Source organism: Macrobrachium rosenbergii, chromosome 4 (assembly GCF_040412425.1).
Source record: "Macrobrachium rosenbergii isolate ZJJX-2024 chromosome 4, ASM4041242v1, whole genome shotgun sequence".
Classification (NCBI taxonomy): domain Eukaryota; kingdom Metazoa; phylum Arthropoda; class Malacostraca; order Decapoda; family Palaemonidae; genus Macrobrachium; species Macrobrachium rosenbergii.
The window spans coordinates 43,917,972-43,936,180 of NC_089744.1; the positions used below are offsets into that span (position 1 = coordinate 43,917,972).

An 18,209-nucleotide genomic window follows, 5' to 3' on the forward strand; every position below is an offset into this window, starting at 1 on the left:
CACTGGCCACCCCCGCCAACTGGTACCCGCCTCCTGCCGATGTCTGGTCTTCGACATCATCCACGGGCTGTCCCACCCCTTCAGCAGGACGACGGCCAAGCTGCTGGCGGAGAAGTTCGTCTGGCACGGCATACGGAAGGACGCAACAGCTGGGCGAGGCACTGCATTCAGTGCCAGACCAGCAAAGTAGGGCGTCACACAGAGTCGGGACTGGGTGACTTTCCTCAGCCGGGGAGACAGTTCGGGCACACCCATGTCGACGTCGTGGGCCCTCTTCCCCTATCAGGAGGAGCCAGATACCTTCTGACAGTCGTCGACTGCTCCACCAGGTGGCCCGAGGTGACTCCCATGGAAGAGCCACCTCCAGTGCATGCGCCGAGGCCCTCCTCTCCAGCTGGATCAGCCAGTTCGGTGTCCCGGATCACATAACTACGGACAGGGGTCCAGCTTTCCTGTCCGAGCTGTGGACCGCCCTGGCACACCTGCTGGGGACCACTCCCCACAGCACCACTGCCTACAACCCCGCAGCCAACGGATTTGTGGAAAGGTTCCACAGGTCCCTGAAAGCGTCCCTCATGGCTCGTTGCACCGCCAACAATTGGAAGTATCAGCTGCCCTGGGTCCTCCTCGGGTTGAGAACCACCCCCAGAGCCAGCGGTGACCCATCCGCAGCAGAAAAAGTCTACGGGGACTCCCTCGTTGTCCCAGGCGAACTCATCATGCAGGACTGGGGCAACCTAACAGCACAGAGGCTCCACGACAGGGTCGGAAAGTTCGCCCCCTGCCAGCGGACATATACCAACAGGACGTCCCCCTTCATGCCTCACGGTCTGTCCTCCACCACCAACGTCTTCGTCAGGAACGATGCCGTCCGCCCGCCCTTAACAAGGCCCTACAGGGGGCCTTTCCTCGTGCTGGAGAGAAACAAAAAGGCTTTTGAGGCAGTCTATTGACACCCAGTCATCCTTCCTGTGGATGGCCACCTGGAAAGCCTTTTTGTTTCTCGGGCCCCCACAGGAGACGTCGCCCCATCCGCCCACCCCGCTCACAAGGAAGTCGCGCGGGTGCCCCCGGAAAGGCCCAGGCCCAGGCAGGGGAACTACCAACCACTCCCATACGCAACACACCAGAGTCGAACACACCCCCCACCTGACGACAAGGAGCCACGGCCCTCTCCGCCGCCCCAGCAGATAATTGCCTTGATCAGACGTTACCTACATCCTAAGGGGGGGGGGGGAGTATTGTAAAGTCCCCGCTAAACGGGTTTTCTGAGAAGAACCTCCCCCCATTTTCTATGGTGCCTTTTCGTCTGACCTTAGGTCAGGATAATCAGCCCTATTTTTTCTATGCAATTATACATTCATTACCAATCCATATTTGTCCTTGTCTACTGGGTATGTTACAGAGTATCTTTGTATTTAATCTACTATTTTTATTGTCACGTTATCTGTATGTACCCGTCTTATTTTTGCATAATGAATTATTGACCTTGGGTCTCTTGTATGTCTTTGTTTGTCTTTGTATTGACGTCCGCACGCCGCTTTATAAGCAGGCTGCTTCCTCAATAAACTAGCAGTACTCGTCTACCTGCTCTTTTCTTAAGCACCCTCTCATATACTCTTTAGAATATTTATTAATTATTGTCTTTTGTTAAGTCAAAGTGTATAACATAACAATAAATAAAGTAATATGCATGTTACTTGTTATTGTTAACATATTAAATGAATCAATCAATAAAACTGAAAAAATATTTTTTAATTTCAGTGCAAACTTTCAACATTATACATAAAATTCTGTTAACCAAAGGGTCAGTACTTTGAATAACATCTAATCAGGTAGAAGGGCATAGACCACATGCCCAGTTTTTCTTCTTAATATAACTAAAATAACATTTTCAAGTATTTCACCTTGTATATACCTATAAATACAAAGATATATATAGAAGAAGAGGTCCAGTTTTGGGAAAAACGACCCCACATAAAAAACTCTGGATACGGGCCTGCCATGCCGATAGGCGAGAAGATATAAGCTAAGTATCCAAATAATAAATTTTATTATGAAAATTTATATAGTATGCCAAATCATATTGATGTCTTTCAGCTACAAACATTATCAGGTGGTTGACAAGACCACTACGGCTCCCACTACTAGCTTTGAAATTGAGCTCCATTCATCTCTTGATAATCAAGACAGGGAAATTATCAAGACAGGGAAAAGAAGGCATTTGAGAGGCTGGATAGCAAGACACACAGAAGCAAAGAAAATCAAATGGAGTAAAATATTTAAAAGAGCTACTGTACTATGGGAAACACCCACAACTGCACAAAATAGTAGTAATTACAAAGGTTGGACAGGAATACGGAAGAAAACTAGTGAAATATGGAACTGGATGAATCTAAGGCCAGATGAGACTGACCCACAAAGGGCAAATCATTAGGTATCAGATCTCCACCCTCTTCCTAACAACAAGAGCACCAGTATAATGTTGAGTATTTCTATAAGGTAAATGGTATGAGGTACCATAATACAATAGTTAAAATATTTAGAAAGTTTCCTCCATTAGAAATAAAATTTGTTGAAATTACTGATAAACACAAATGAAAAAGGAAAACCCCCTACCTTTCTGAAAAAAGTTGTGGAAAGGGATTGCCAATTTGGACGAGCAGTGCACATCAATTTTCTTTCATCTTTGGGTAGTTTGTTCCACTTCATGATCTGAATTGAATAAAAAAAAAAAATTCAAACCGGTAAAATAAAACCAAGAAATCTATACAGTAACAAGAGGTAAAAACCTTTATAAAGAATCCTCTCTCCAAGTGTTCAAACATTAAAAATAAAGACAAAGTACATTGTTCTTTTTTATTTAACTGTGGAGCTCTACATGGCCACTGATAATACATGAAAAAATATAGATACAGGCAGTCCCCGGTTTACGACGGGGGTTCCGTTCTTACGCCGTGTCGTAAACCGAAAATTGTCGTAAGCCGGAAAATCGTCGAAAATCGTCAAACATCATAAGAAAACCTTACTTTTAATGTTCTGGGTGCATTGAAAACGATGTAAACTGCATTATTATTGAGTTTTTCATCAAAAAAACCTTCAAATTATGATTATTCTGCCGTTTTGGAGCCATATTTCTTCCGTCGGATCGGCGTACGACGCGTCGTAACCCCGGAACATGCGTTGTAAACCGGGAAATAATTTCTGATGAATATATTTGAAAAGCGTCGTAACCTCGGAACGTCGTAAGCCGGACCCGTCGTAAACCGGGGACTGCCTGTACTGTATACAAAGAACAAGTTTTACTCTTCCAGCTGAAAAATTTGGACCTCAATCAGGCACAGGCATAGGCATACTGATATTACTGTACAGTACAATACTATACCTTGTTTTGAATAGCTTGAACTCTTTCATCATGTTTCTCAGGGGCTGAAATGAACTTGCGAAAGACCCAGTGACGTAATTTCATGAAGTAATCAAAAATGAGGGAAAGAGGCAATACTACCAACACAACAATCAAACCCCGGTGGTCTTCCATCCAGCGGGCAATTTGCCGCTTCCAACTGATCGTCTGACTCATCTTTACACCTACTGTAGAAAGAAATGAAAAATAAAATAGACTAAATTCATATAAAATTATCCACATGAATCAAATGAACATACACCATTAATGAATGGTTCATCAACTATCTTTTATTATGTCAAACACCATTCCAAAATAGAGAAACATATAAATGTTTTTGTCAGTGAACTCTGGCACTGTCTTTATTTGCTGAAAATGAGCCATGTAAGAATGACTTACAAGAAAATCAGATATGAGAGGCAACTCACAGCTTGTAACTCTTGTCCCTCATTAAATTTTACTCATCATCTCTCCTCACAAGTTATAACTTGCACAGTACTGTACTGTTGTGTATTATATCTCCATGAAGCTAAAACACTCATGCAGTAATAAAGCCTATCAATTAACATAAATCTGAATGGTCTACCATACACAGATAAGAATTTAAAATATAGAGTGCAAAAATTGCCGTGCAATATTCATCACCAATCAAGCAACTTGAAAAGTTTTCTTTTCTTGGGTAAGACATATAATGAGTTCTTTTCACTCATTTCTATTTAGTGCACTTTCCACCTGAATTAACACTGACAGCAGTTGAAACACTGTATACCCCTTCCCCATGGTTTTCAGGGCCTCTCCACTAGTCAGTACCCTGTCACTTCCATACTAATCACTTCTCTAACTGACTGCTTCTCTCCCAGACTTATGCACCTAAACCATAAATCTTTGAATGCTCAAACAATTTTCTGTCTTCTGAACACTACATCTTGTTGCTTCTTCTTTTGTGAGTCTCAGCATTTTGTAGTCCTGTCTTTTAGAAGACCCCACTGTCTTTCTAAGACCTCAAACCTGCTGTGTAAAAAACCACAGAAATGCATAGTAAATTTCTGCCTTATTAATCAAAGGTATTGTATTTATTATATCCAGTGGGTCACCAATATCTTTCCACATTATCCTCCCTGTACCAATATTATTATTCATTTGGAAATAACTGATATTCATATGTGTAGTCAACCACCATATTCGCAGGGGTTAGGGACCACAAACCCCGCGAACACAGAAAATCCACGATATATTGGAAACCCCCCCCTCTATATACGCTTATATGTAACTGCCTATTTCAAGCCAATCAGCATCAAGAAAAGCTGGTACCCTACTGTGTGATGGGCTCCATTCAGCCAATAGCTGTTGTCATGGAGGGAGAGAGAGAGAGAGAGAGAGAGAGAGAGAGAAGGGGTGAACCAAGTACATACCTTACAGTATCAGTGAACATTAAACTAAAATCAGTCATAAAAAAATAAGTTAAACTCTCTCAAAAAGCATCGGAGCTACACGGCAATCTGTAACTGATAGAGTGTCGTGCTACGAGCCAATCAGCATTGAGGTAACATATCCTTTATTTATATCCTGCTGTGTGATTCGCTACTTCTAACCCTTCCAGCCAAGAGAGAGAGAGAGAGAGAGAGAGAGAGAGAGAGAGAGAGAGAGAGAGAGAGAGAGAAAGTGAGTTGCTTACATGGGTTAAACAATTAAAATTAATTACTTAATTGTGGGTTATCTGGCATCACAACTACCAGGGTCACCGACGCCAAATACAAAATGTGATCTTTTCACTTTTATAGTATGTTATAAAAATTAAAAATAAAATTCTGCTAAACAGAACTACATAAATTTGATTAAAAAGAAAAAACAAAAAAGAAAACTAACTAAAATAAATAAATAAATATATAAAATTCTGCTAAAAAGAGCTATTAATAAATTTGATCCGATAAACAGTATAACTTAAGAAAAAAATATATATATACTAAGAGCACAGCTGTCAAATATATTTGAGAAGACCAGCTTCTTTGATAAAAGAGATAACATTATTAATACATATACTTTCTCCCAACAGTTTTGCCATGCTATAATTACCACCAGCTTTACTACTATATGATAAAAAACGACTCCTAAGCTCCACTAGACTGGGACACTCAACCAGCAAATGCCTAACAGTCAGTGGAACCCAGCAACCGTCACAGAAGGGCTCATTCTCCCCATTCATCACAAAGCCGTGAGTTAAACGTATGGCCAATACGTAATCTACACAATACAACCTGCCACTTCCTTGGCATTAGGTCATATTTCCAAGGGTGTGCCTGACTAGTGATTTCTTTCATTTTATTGGAGCCTACTCTGTCCCACTGAAGTGCCCGTAATTGCTGGATGGATTTCCATATAATATGGAATGCATCGCGATATGGAACAGGACATTTTCTGGGTATCAGAATTTGTGCTGCTAATTTGGCTAGCTGGTCTGCCTTTTCATTTCCCGATATGTTCACATGGGCAGGAACCCAACAAAAAGAAACAATGCTTCCTCTATAATGGTGCAAGAAGATTCACTGCAAGATCTTCAACACTAGGGGATGATCAGTATTGAAGACTTCCAGGGACTCTAAGGCACTTTTAGAGTCACAAAATATTGTGTAGCTAGACACTGGGAGTGTTGCAATATGTTCTAGTGCTACTAAGATGCCATATAGCTCAGCTGTAAAGTTTGAAGCAACTGAAGGAGCGCACCTCTTCGGTTAAAAGATTCACTAAAAACTCCATAACCAACACCAGCAGTGGATTTGGAACCATCGGTAAATATAAATCTTGTATCTATATGCTCTGAAGCATGCTCTAAAAATATTGCCCTCATTTCCTCATCAGATTTATCCCTCTTTGCTCCATTGAAGTACCTGCAGAATTTCACAGCAGGTAACTTCTAGACAGGAGTAGTGGGATACACAAAAGGAAGTATGGGAATTTTTCCAATATTTGTATCTTCTAAAATCTTTTTAATTCTATAGCTAAAAGGAGTAGGATACCTAGGATGATTTTCATAAAAACCGTTAAAAATATTTCTGTTTGCCACAGCAAATGCCAGCGATTTGGGAAGTCTTTGCACTCTAAACCAGTATCGAAGTAATGATGACTGACGATAGAGTTCAAGGGGCATTTCCCCTGCATCAACTAGCAAACTAGATATTGGTGATGAATGAAAAGCTCCTGTGGCTATACGAATACCTGAGTGATGAACAGAATCTAAAATTTTTAAGTTAGATGAAGAGGCTGAAGAATATACTTCACAACCGTATGACAGCTTCGATAAGATTAAGGTTTTATGAAGCTTTAGTATACGATTTCTACCAGCTCCCCAACTGGTGTGAGACAGCACCTTCAAGATGTGTAGAGCTTCTAGGCACTTTGCTTTGATATGTTTGATATGGGGCACCCAAGTCATTCTGCTGTCAAAAATTAGGCCTAAGAAGCACGCTTGTTCTACACATGGGACTCTATGGCCATACAAATAGAGGTCTGGATCAGGATGTAATCCCCTGATCCAAGACAGCAGTAGTCTTGCTTACAGAAATTTTAAAACCCTGTTTCTCAACCCAACTTGCTATTTTATTTATTGTTAATTGTAACTTTCTTTTGGCTACAGTCATCCGAGTGGCAGCAAAAGATTTTGACAGGTCATCCACAAATAAAGTCTTTAAGACCTCTTTTGGAATAACAGATGTAACACTGTTTATGGCCAGAGCAAAAAGTGTTACACTGAGAACACTGCCCTGGAGAACACCTTCTTCTTGGCACCTTTTCTCTGATAAAGTTCTGCCAACTTTAACTTTAAAATACCTACGATGTAAAAATGATCTGACAAATAAAGGTAATTTTCCTCGTAGACCACTATTATGCATTGTCTTGAGAATTCCATGTCTCCAAGCAGTGTCATATGCCTTTTCTATATCAAAAAACACTGTCACATGGTGTTGTTTGGAGGCAAATGCTTCACAGACAGAGGTTTCAAGTTGCAGTAAGATATCCAGTGTGGAGTGCATTTTTCGAAAGCCACACTAAGAAGGTGTTAAAATACTGTTGTGCTCTAAATACCACATCAGCCTTACATTTACTATTTTTCCCATTAATTTACACAAACAGCAAGTTAACGCAATGGGGCGGTAACTTGCTGCATAAAGAGGATCTTTTCCAGGCTTAAGGAATAGTAACATGGTTGCCAATTCCCATATGCTAGGGTAGCTGCTTTCATCCCATATTCTATTGATAATGCTGATTATAGTTTTGTGTTCCTTGAAATGTGTTTAAACATTTCGTAAGGAATCTCTTCTGGGTCAGGGGCAGTGCTCTTCCTCCTGGCTAAAGCAGAGTCAAATTCCCTTTCAGAAAAAGGCACATTGTAAGATTCAGTTTTGTTTGATGAAAAGTCAAGTACCTGTTGTTCTTCCATCATTCTGAAATGATGTCCTGGGGAACTATCTGATTTTTCAGAGACTTGAGCAAAGTGTTCAGAAAATATATTACTAACCTCTGTGGCATCAGTGACATGATTATTATTTACTTTAAGTACTGGAGGAGGATTGGGTGTGTAAATTTACCCTGAATTTTTCTTATTTTCTTCCAAATGCTGTTGACTGGTGTTCTGCGGTTAATAGAGGATACATATCCTGCCCATGATTGTCTTCTGGCAGCTTTCGTAGCTTTTCGAAATCGTGCCCTACACTTTATAATTGATGACATTATCCATGGTGCGATGTCTACAGCACCTGGTCAATGATGACCTTGTAGCTCAATGCAGCAGCCTTAATTCTTCTGACCACCATGGAACTGGCCGTCTCCTGAAAAGTTCTTTAGTTTGAGGAATTGAATGTAAGCCTGCAGTATGGAAAGTTCCATTGAGTAGATCAATGGCATCATCTACACTTAGGAAGTCTTTAGCATCCCCTTCCAACTCGCTCAAATCTTTGAATTTTTTCCAATTTGCTTTCTCTAAGCACCATCATGGTGATCTTGGGATAGGTGGACCATCATTGGTGCTGATTATAATTGGAGAATGGTCACTGGTATGCCAGTCATCACTTGTTCTCCAATTAAAATCAACACTGCAATTAGAGCTACAAATTGAAAGGTCAATGCAGGAGACAGTGCCAGTCTGAATGTGATAATGGGTAGGTTCTCCAGTATTAAGAAGGCCTATATCTTCATTTTATACAATAGATGCCATCATATTCCCTTTTTGGTTTGATGTTACATCTCCCCACAATGGATGTCTGCTGTTGAAGTCACCAAGAAGAAGAAATGGCTCGGGTAGTCACATTAAGGATATTAAGTCCTCTCGGGAGACATGACTATTGGGTGGAATGTAAAAGGAACATATAGTATACCGCCTTCTTAAATTAATCCGTACAGCCACAGCTTGAAGTGAAGTATTTAGTTTTACTTTGTAGTATGGAGTATCTCAACAGATGTAGATGAGGGATCCACCGTGATTTCCCACTTCCAAATCAAATTCAGTTCTGAAGTGAACATATTCCCTAGGACAGGGGGTATATTCACCTAGCATGGTCTCTTGCAAACATACCCCTACAGGAGAATGCTCATTGAGCAAAAGCTTCACTTCCTCATACTTTGCTCGGAGTCCCTGACAGTTCCACTGAATTATGGAAGTGAATTTATTTCCATCTGGGACCATCAGTATGGTTCCTTTTTACAAGATTGGGAGGGTTCTTTTTCCTACTTGGGGAAGGCAATTTAATGGGCAGTTTTGTTGACTTCTTGGGGGGAATAACCACCTTGAAAGAGCCAACACCCTTTCCTTCAGTGTCTTTGACACTGAGGGTTTTTTTAGTTTCTTTTCTCTCCGTCTCAATCAAGACAAAGAGAGCAGAAGTGTTCTCTAAAGAGACCTCCTCATCTATTTGCTATTGCTGGCAGTAGCCAGCCCTGCCTTTAAAGAGGCAGAAGCACCAGCAACGACTGGAGCTGGGGGACCAGCATCTGCTGGTTTGTCCTCCAAAGAGGAGTTGGCACCAACAGAAGCTGGCCCTGCCTCCAAAGAGGCAGATGGTGGAGGGTGTGTCTCAACTGACACTTCAATTTTTCTTCGCTCTATGTTGACGTCTTCCTTGTTGGTTCTACTGAACCTTGTCTTCGCATTACCATCATCACTAGATTCTGATGAATCTGTTAGGCGTCTTTTCAGCGATTCTTTTTTTGACTCTACCTTTGTGCTTCTTATTTTGGTTAGTTTATTTGACTCTTTCTGTTGGTTTCTAAGTTTTGCTACTACTGAGGCAAAACTTAGACCAGGTCTTACAATCTTACCTTTTGCTCTCTCTCTTGCTTCCATAAACGTTATCCTTTCCATCACTCTTAACGCCTGAATTTCTTTTTCAAATAAATATATATCAATACATCACACTGTTGAGATGATGATGCATGTCCCTCACCACAGTGAACACATTTAGGTTCCCTTGTGCACATACCATGCTCAACATCTTCACAGTTGACACAAACCGCATGATTTTCTTGTATTTTGGACTGGCACGTCTGAAGGGTGTGTCCGAAACGCTGGCAGTGGAAACACCTTCTGGGCCTCGGGATGTACTGTTTTATTTTGTATCTATGCCAGGCTGCAGAGACATACCCTGGGAGTCTTAACGTATTGAATGTCAGTATCAAGGTAGGTTGAGGTATCCGATCTCTATCCACCTTCTTTGTGATCCTGTTCACCTTAATTACACCCTGATCTTTCAGTTCATTTGCAAGTTTCTCCTCAGAGAAACCCATTAGCTGAGGGCATAAATCAAACCCTTCCTGGAGTTCAAGATGGAGTGGGGAGTGCACTCCACCGTAACTCCCATAAGGGCCGACAAACTCATCAACTTCATGCTTTCCTCTGGGGAGACACTCTCTACCAAGAGCATATTACTGTTCTGAGGGGATATTTTCAGTTGTCTGCCACAGCATTTTACAATTTCCCTGTTTACCTCAAAAATATCAATATTGTCACCATTAAGCTTCAAATTTAGATATTTTTCATATGAGTTGGGTACAAAGTCCCCAGGAACTATTTCATACTTCTTGCTTTTCTTTATTGCAAATGGTTCCAGTGTGACAATACTGGAACCAGATGCTTTTTGTTGGGGATTCCTGGCTGTATTTCTTCTTGCCTGGCATTGGGTCGTCACCCATGTCTGACTGCCATTTGGCCCAGGGGTACTAATTTCAACATGAAGACCTTCCATGAAAAAATTGGTTTAAAAAAAAAAAAAACACTGCTGGTGAACACTGAAGAGGCACCATTGACTTTTCATGGGGCCCTATTCTCAGCCAATGACACCAGTAGGAACTGACTCCCAGATGTCCACCCCTTACCCTACCCAAAAAGGGATAGCACCAACGTACCAGAGAGGCACAAGTGTAAGCCTAACCCGTTTGTTGGGACCGAGACTATTACTAGAATACAATCATCCCCACTCTGACTATGTTGGTGGGCATACCAGAAAATATGCCAGGAGTCCTACCCCTAATAACAGCCCACCCCTGAAATCCATGGGCTAATCTCAGGGATAGTTCCGCCTTTAGGGTGTCAATATGACATCATACTAACACCCTTCAGGTCCAAACATCATCAGATTGGGTGACGCTCCCAATCACAGTTCCCACATTTAGCTTCAAACATGAACCCCAATCCAAGGTATGATGCCCTTTCCTTTCACACAGACAGGAAATTTAATGAAGGTGGAAATATCCACACTATGTAAGCCAAAGAGTTGGAAAAAATATATATATATATATATATATATATATATATATATATATATATATATATATATATATATATATATATATACATATATATATAGAAGCAGTAGTCATAGCGGGTGCATAGGAAGATGGAAGAGAACTGAAAAATAAGCTGGAGGAAGAAGTAAAAAATGAGTAGAAGAAAAAGAGGACAGAGACATTTAGAGTCAAACGGGGGGAATGAATTCCCCTCGTTCGAGAGCCCCCTTGCCCGTCGCAAATCTACAGCATGAGAAAGAATATTCTATGCTGAAGCCATGCAACTACGTCACAGCAGTCTCTCATTAAGGGGGAAAACAATTAAAAATATTATATATTATGTATATCTTTTTATCAACCACTCTCCCTTTCTATCTATCTATCTCTCACATTGATATTTTGCTGTTCAAATTAATATTAATATTTGAAAATTGGTAAATCACTCATTTATCTTACAAAACAAACACATATATTACATATGCATATAAATTCTCTCTCTTATCTCAGAGAGAGAGAGAGAGAGAGAGAGAGAGAGAGAGAGAGAGAGAGAGAGAGAGAGAGAGAGAGAGACTACTTTGCCTAGGTGCTACCCATTGCAGAAGGGGCTCCAAAGCTCTGCTTGAGGTATATCCTGCCGACAGATCTGGAGGGGTTCCAAGGCTCTGAGAGGAACACGCTGCCGACAGAGCAGGAGCAGAAGTGAGGAGAGAGAGAGAGAGAGAGAGAGAGAGAGAGAGAGAGAGAGAGAGAGAGAGAGAATTCACACACTAGTGACAAATACCAAAGCATCAAGTTACAAGTTTTGTCATTGGCTACTTCCAAATCTTTTAGCCAATAGCATGTCGTCATGGAAAGAGACAGAGAGAGAGGGGGGGATTAACATAATTTTTTCATACAGTACATATTAAGATGATAATAGATCGATATTAAGGGATTTTCGTTTAACATTTGAGTGATATTTTGCTGTTTTTGCATTAATATTACTATCTGAAAATTATTAAATAAAATTATTTATCATACAAAAAAAGAAGCGTGTGTGAATCATCCATCGGAGAAAACAAGACAATCTCTCTCTCCCTCCTGTGTGTCACCCGGAGGGAACCGCTCGAAGGAACGCAACTTCTGCCATACATATTTCTGTCTGTTTCTCTCTAACCACTGTTGTCTCGATTTATGTACAATCACCACTACTTGCATTGCCATGCAAGCATTCCAATCATGTACTCATAATGTTCCACCGAATCTTCTGTATCAAACTGTATGTATGTTTCTGTTTATGAAGACGCCAAACGTCTCGCCATTTCACATATATTATGCTACTGCATTGTATTCATTAATCTGCCTCGAATCTTATGCAAATACCCATATGTGGAATTTTCTGGCCTTTCCATTGATATATGTTTTATCATTGTATGTTTATTATGTCTCTCACAATCGCCATCTGTTTGTCTGTCCACAAGCAAAGATGTCTGAAACATAACCTCTGTTTTGTCCAATAACAACTTCGAAGATTCTGTACATGCACTCAGTAAGGAACCACCAATAAACTAGAAAACACCCAGCCAGTATGTCACTCAATACCATCCTTACAGATACAAGTTACACGTGAATAAAAATTCTCTATCATCCCAGTAAGAGAGATAGAGAGAGAGAAACAAAATACAAATCATACACTACTGACAGCACATACAAAGCACTGAGCTATAAGTTTAATTATTGGCTACTTCCCACTCCTTCAACCAATAGTGTGTACTCATGGAAAGAGAGAGAGGGGGTGAACATCATTTTTTTTTTATACAGTACATATTGCGATGATAATAAATCAATATTAAGGGATTTTACTTTAACATTTGATTTATATTTGGCTGTTTACATTAATTTTAATATTTGAAAATTATTAAATTCATTCTTTTATCATAAAAATGTATTTACTCATTAAAATAAAATGAAAATACAGTAATTATTACTGAATATTGCTCTATGAAAAAATTCGCGAATTACGCCTGAGTCACACATTGGCGATTCAAGACCGCGACCATCGTAATGGCCGAAAATTTGCTCATTACGATGCCATTTCAATCTAATTACGACCAAGTCGCCATCAATCGGCATGATCAATAACCACGTCGCTGAGTATGACAGCACCTGCCAAGTGATGGCGGATGTGCAAGGCTGCCCAGCATCTGCACAGTCAGGTCACAACAACTGTCAAAAGTTGCCATGTCATGCCGCAAGATGCAATAGTGTCGTAGTGGCGTCTCGACTGATGCAATGGTGTCGCCAATTCGATTATGCAAGACATAACTAGCAATGTCGACATGCGGCATACAGTATGGTGAATGCCATGTACTTGGCAACACCCCACAGCGCGCACAGTAGTCAAACTGTGTCATGTGCGTCGGCAGCAATAAAAGGCAGCTCCCAGACTCAGAGGTCAACAGTCTCTCACCTGCGACCTGCACATGACCTCTGCTAGCTATCCTCGCAGTGCCCTTTGTTGGATCATCACAATGCTGCAAAACATTGTCAAGGTTGTTAGGAAGAAGGTTGCGCCATACAAGGACATCTCCCCTAGTACCTCTGCAGCAGCTGTCAACCCCATGGATCTTTGTGTTCTGCTTCTTCTGGTGATGACCCGTCTGCAGGACCTTCAGCACACCGTCAAAGAATCATCTCCATCGATGTCATTGGCCCCAACTGACCTCGAGGAGGACCCTTGACCGTGGAACTCGGGGATGAGGCCGAGGTCCAGTCCGAGGTGGAAGTCCTTAGCGACGATGAGGAGTCAACAACGGATGCAGAGGGGGGGGTCAGCAAGGGGTCTGGGTAGCAACAGCAGCACCCCTTTCTGTATGACTGGGGCCTCGGTGAACTCAAGGTGGTGGCGAAGAAGACGTGACTCCTGGCAGAAAAGGCCAAGTCCCTCAAGCCAACTTTGAAAGGAGCACAGCTGAGCACCTGGTTAAAGTCGATCAGCACCAGGTATGGGCGGCTGACCAGGACTAAGAGCGGCCAGGCAGAAGTGAGGGACCTGACGGACAGGGAAAGGTGGATCCTGACAATGTCTAGCTTCTTTGGAAAACACATTGTCCATCAGAAGAAGCCAAAGACCCTTGGATTGAAAGAGGTAATTGTTCTGCACTGTACTGGTTTCATATGTTGTGTTTTTTCCTGATAATTAATGTTTTCATGTTTCATATAAGCTGTTTCCAAAATTATTAATACATTTCCCTTTTTCTTCCCCTACAGTCCACTGCTGCCGCCACTGCCCTTCCTGATGCCCCTGAGCAACTTGTGGCTGCTGGTGGGGATGATGACGAGGTGGGCATCATTCCCGCCATTGAGGAAAGTAGGTCTAAGAAAAAGAAGCAGGACACCAAATGTCAGCAGACTGAAAACTGTCCTTGAGACGGTTAATATTTTATTAATTTCAGTCTTGAAACAAAACAAATCTGTTGATTAACATTTATAAAATATTTGATTTTCATAACCTTAACTATACTGTATAGATATTTCTTATTGTTTGATTTTCTCCTGGTTTTCATTTCTGCAATGGAATATATATTACTTTTGTGTATTGACTTATATTTTTTTCTATTTTTTTAGGCGATTTAAAAAGGGATTTTGACAAAGGAAAAATCTATTTCTGGGTGAAGACCTGTGTCGCCCAGTGAAATGTCCCATATAGCACACATTTCTAGGTATAAATATTGCTAGATATACCAGAGAAAAAAGCTATACAGCTATATAGAATGCCAGAGTTACTACCTCTGGATCGATCATCCTCATAGGATGTCGGTATGTCATCTAGGAGCGAGTGGAAGTCACTACCACAGATGCTTAACCCAATAGATCTCTCCTCTCCCAAAACCCCTCTACCTAAGGGGTGCCGTTACAGCGGTCCTTCTCCGCTTGCTACTACTACTTCTACCCAGAACCATCATCCCAAAATAGCACCCAAGCTTTGGCCAGCCTAGGGTGGGAAAAAAAAGAGGGAAGAGTTCACTGGGCGACACAGGTCTTCACCCAGAAATAGATTTTTCCTTTGTCAAAATCCCTTTTCTGGGATCGACCTGTGTCGCGCAGTGAAATAGTAGCAGAGAATTGGCCATATAAAAGCTTGTTAAATATAAAAAGTCAAATGTCAAAATCAAAAATTTTACTAAGGAAAATAAAATTATTTTTGATTATGCTTTTTACTTATCCAAATAATATAACATATTATTTAAATCTGTATATGTTAAGTAAAGTATACTAAACAATGTAGCTTAAGATATTGCTTAACAATATGACCAAAAAACCATCACCTAAATTAACAAATAGTGATGAAAAATTGAACAAGGATGGTATGTACAAAGACAGGAGTGGGTTGTGAAGCAACCCAAACCCAGTCAACAACGTAGAAAGGCAGGGAATACAAGCGAGGCAGGTAGGTGAGAGCTATACCAATAGGTAGGGCAAGCAAACTAAATCACAAATTACAAACTTTAAATAACATAATATTAAGCTGACTCTGGAGAAACAATGTTCCCTGCAGCGACAGCAGAAAATTTAAGAGCCTCTAAGCCTAAGGATTTAAGGTAGTGACGTCTAAAAACTCTTGGAGATTTCCAGCCCGTATATTTCTTAATTTCATCAAAATTCATATGTTGAAAGTAATTAACTGAGGTGGCTACAGCACGGATATCATGGACCTAGGGAATTGAATCCAGGTTGGCTTGTTTAATAAAATAAAGAATTTGTTGTCTAATACCATTCAAGGAGATGGTTCCACCATTCTCTCTAACAAAAAGGGGACCTGAAGATCTTTGAGAAGTCCTTTCAAGGTAAGCTTTTAAGGTAACTACCGGACATAAGGAAGGATCTTCCGGAAGAGGTATGATCTTCCAGGGAGACCACCTATTTTGAGGATCTTCGTTCTTGGCTAAAAAGGGTTGGTCTGGAGAAAGTAGAACCTCTCCTGACGGGAGGAAATCCACATGATTCGACTCTCTAGAAAGGGCTGAAAGTTCAGAGATTCTAGCTCCTGAAGCCAGGCTAATTAAAAACAGCATCTTCCTAAGAAGAGTCAAATAAGAGCAAGATTCATTGTTTGTGTCTGAGGCTAATCTTAGTACGTCATTTAAAAACCAAGAAACCGTTTTAGGACGGGTTGTTGGTCTAAGACGAGCACAAGCTTTAGGAATAGAGGAAAAATATGAATCTGTTAAATTAATGTTAAATCCCAATTGAAATATTTTCTTTAAGGCGGATTTAGTCGTAGTAATAGTACTAGCAGCTAGGCCTTTACCAAAAAGGACCTTAAAAAATGAGATTGTGAGATTCATAGTCATTGTATGAACGTCTGATTCTTTCAGAAAATTGGCAAGTTTTCTTACTGCCGAATCATACTGACAGAGAGTAGATTCTCTCTTATCTGATTCTAGAAACATTGTGTTCAAAGGATCAATATTAGCATTTTTCTGTGCCGCGAACTTCATGAAATCCATAAAGTTAGGGCATTCAACATTCCTGAGGAAGCTGACACAGTCTGAGTTTGTACTACTTGGGTTAACTTGGATGTGGAATCTGTTTGGCTCTGAGTTTCAACTCTAATAGAAGAGGAAACCAGTTGCTCTTCGGCCAGTTGGGGGCTACTAGAGCTATCCGGCCTTTGAATGACCTGAGTTTGTGTAGAACTTTCATCAGAAGATTTACTGGTGGGAACAGGTACACCTTCTGCCATTTGTTCCAGTCTACTGACATTGCATCCGTGGCGTAGGCCCGAGGGTCCAGGTTCGGAGCTATATAACAAGGCAGTTTGTGATTTGATTCAGTGGCAAACAGGACCACCTGAAGTCCTGGAATCTGTTACTGATGCAAACTGAAGAGAACCTAAGATTCTTTCTTGAGTGCGACGAGAGGCTCGTTTGCACTTGAGAAACTGTCTCGTTGCTTTGGCTATCTCCTTGCATTTTATTGGCGGAATCGAAAGTTTGTGGGTGTTTAGATCCCACTGGATTCCCAGCCATTGAAATTGGGATGCCGGAATCAGACGAGATTTCTTTGCATTTATGTGAAATCATAGATATTCTAGAAACTGGATGACCTTTCTGGTCGCCCTCCGGCACTCGGTGTCGTTGGGAGCTCAGATTAGCCAATCGTCTAGGTAAGCCATGAGCATAATGCCTTGAGATCGTAGTTCCTGTACCACAGTTTCTCCTAGTTTGGTGAAGATCCTGGGTGCTATGTTGAGCCCGAAAGGCATTACTCTGAAGGAGTAAGCCTGTTTGCCTAGCCTGAACCCTAGGTAGGGAGAGAAGTTTCTCGCCATCGGGACATGATAATATGCGTCTGTAAGATCTATAGAGGTGGTGATGGCCCCACGGGGAAGTAAGGTCCACACCTGAGAGACGGTCAACATACGGAACTTGTCACATTGAATGTAAGAATTCAGAGTTGATAGGTCCAGTATCACTCTTCTTTTGTCTGAGTCTTTCTTTGGCACGCTGAACAAGCGTCCTTGCAATTTTAGATGTCTGACTTCCTTTATTGCCTTCTTTAGAAGAAGGTCTTTTGCATAGTCTAACAGGTCCGGTGTTGGGGTCTGATAGAATCTGACTGGTGGAGGAGGCCCTTCTATCCAACTCCACCCTAGACCTTTTGAGACAATGCTGTGGGCCCATGGACCCTTACCTGGAGAGGCTCATTGGTTTGAGGGCTTATTACCTCTGCCTCCTCTTGAGCCTCTGCCTCTGGACTGAGCTCTGGATCCCGCCCTGTGCCGGAATCCGCCTCGACCTCTACTGCCCCTGGACTGGCGGTAGCCACGAAACGAACCCTGAGCTTCAAAGGTGGGGTTGAACACAGGGGACGCTACGTAGGCAGCCGAGCCAGCAGAGTGGTGAGCTGGCTGACTCAGTAAGACATATTGCTGTTGAGGTTTCCCTTTGGAGGTAGAAGGTAGGGCAACTTGAGAGACGGGAACTGCCTGGACAACTGTCTGGGTCTGAGGAGCTTGGTACGAATGGTACCTCCTTGACCTCTTCCTTCT

The 18,209-nt window shown here is 41.5% G+C and overlaps 1 protein-coding gene across 10 annotated transcripts in view; it reads right to left on the reverse strand.

Annotated features, from left to right (window-relative positions):
• Window positions 1-18,209, reverse strand: part of LOC136833650 (delta(24)-sterol reductase-like) — a 234,321-nt gene that overhangs the window by 138,195 nt on the left and 77,917 nt on the right. For all 10 annotated transcript variants that reach the window (XR_010851557.1, XR_010851558.1, XR_010851552.1 and 7 more), the window contains 2 exons: window positions 3,386-3,591; window positions 2,620-2,715 (listed from right to left, as the gene is read on the reverse strand). Coding sequence is in view for 7 of the 10 variants with exons in the window: in XM_067095835.1 (XP_066951936.1) it covers window positions 2,620-2,715; window positions 3,386-3,580 (291 nt within the window). In the remaining 3 variants the exon portion in view is untranslated. The remainder of the gene's footprint in view (window positions 1-2,619; window positions 2,716-3,385; window positions 3,592-18,209) is intronic.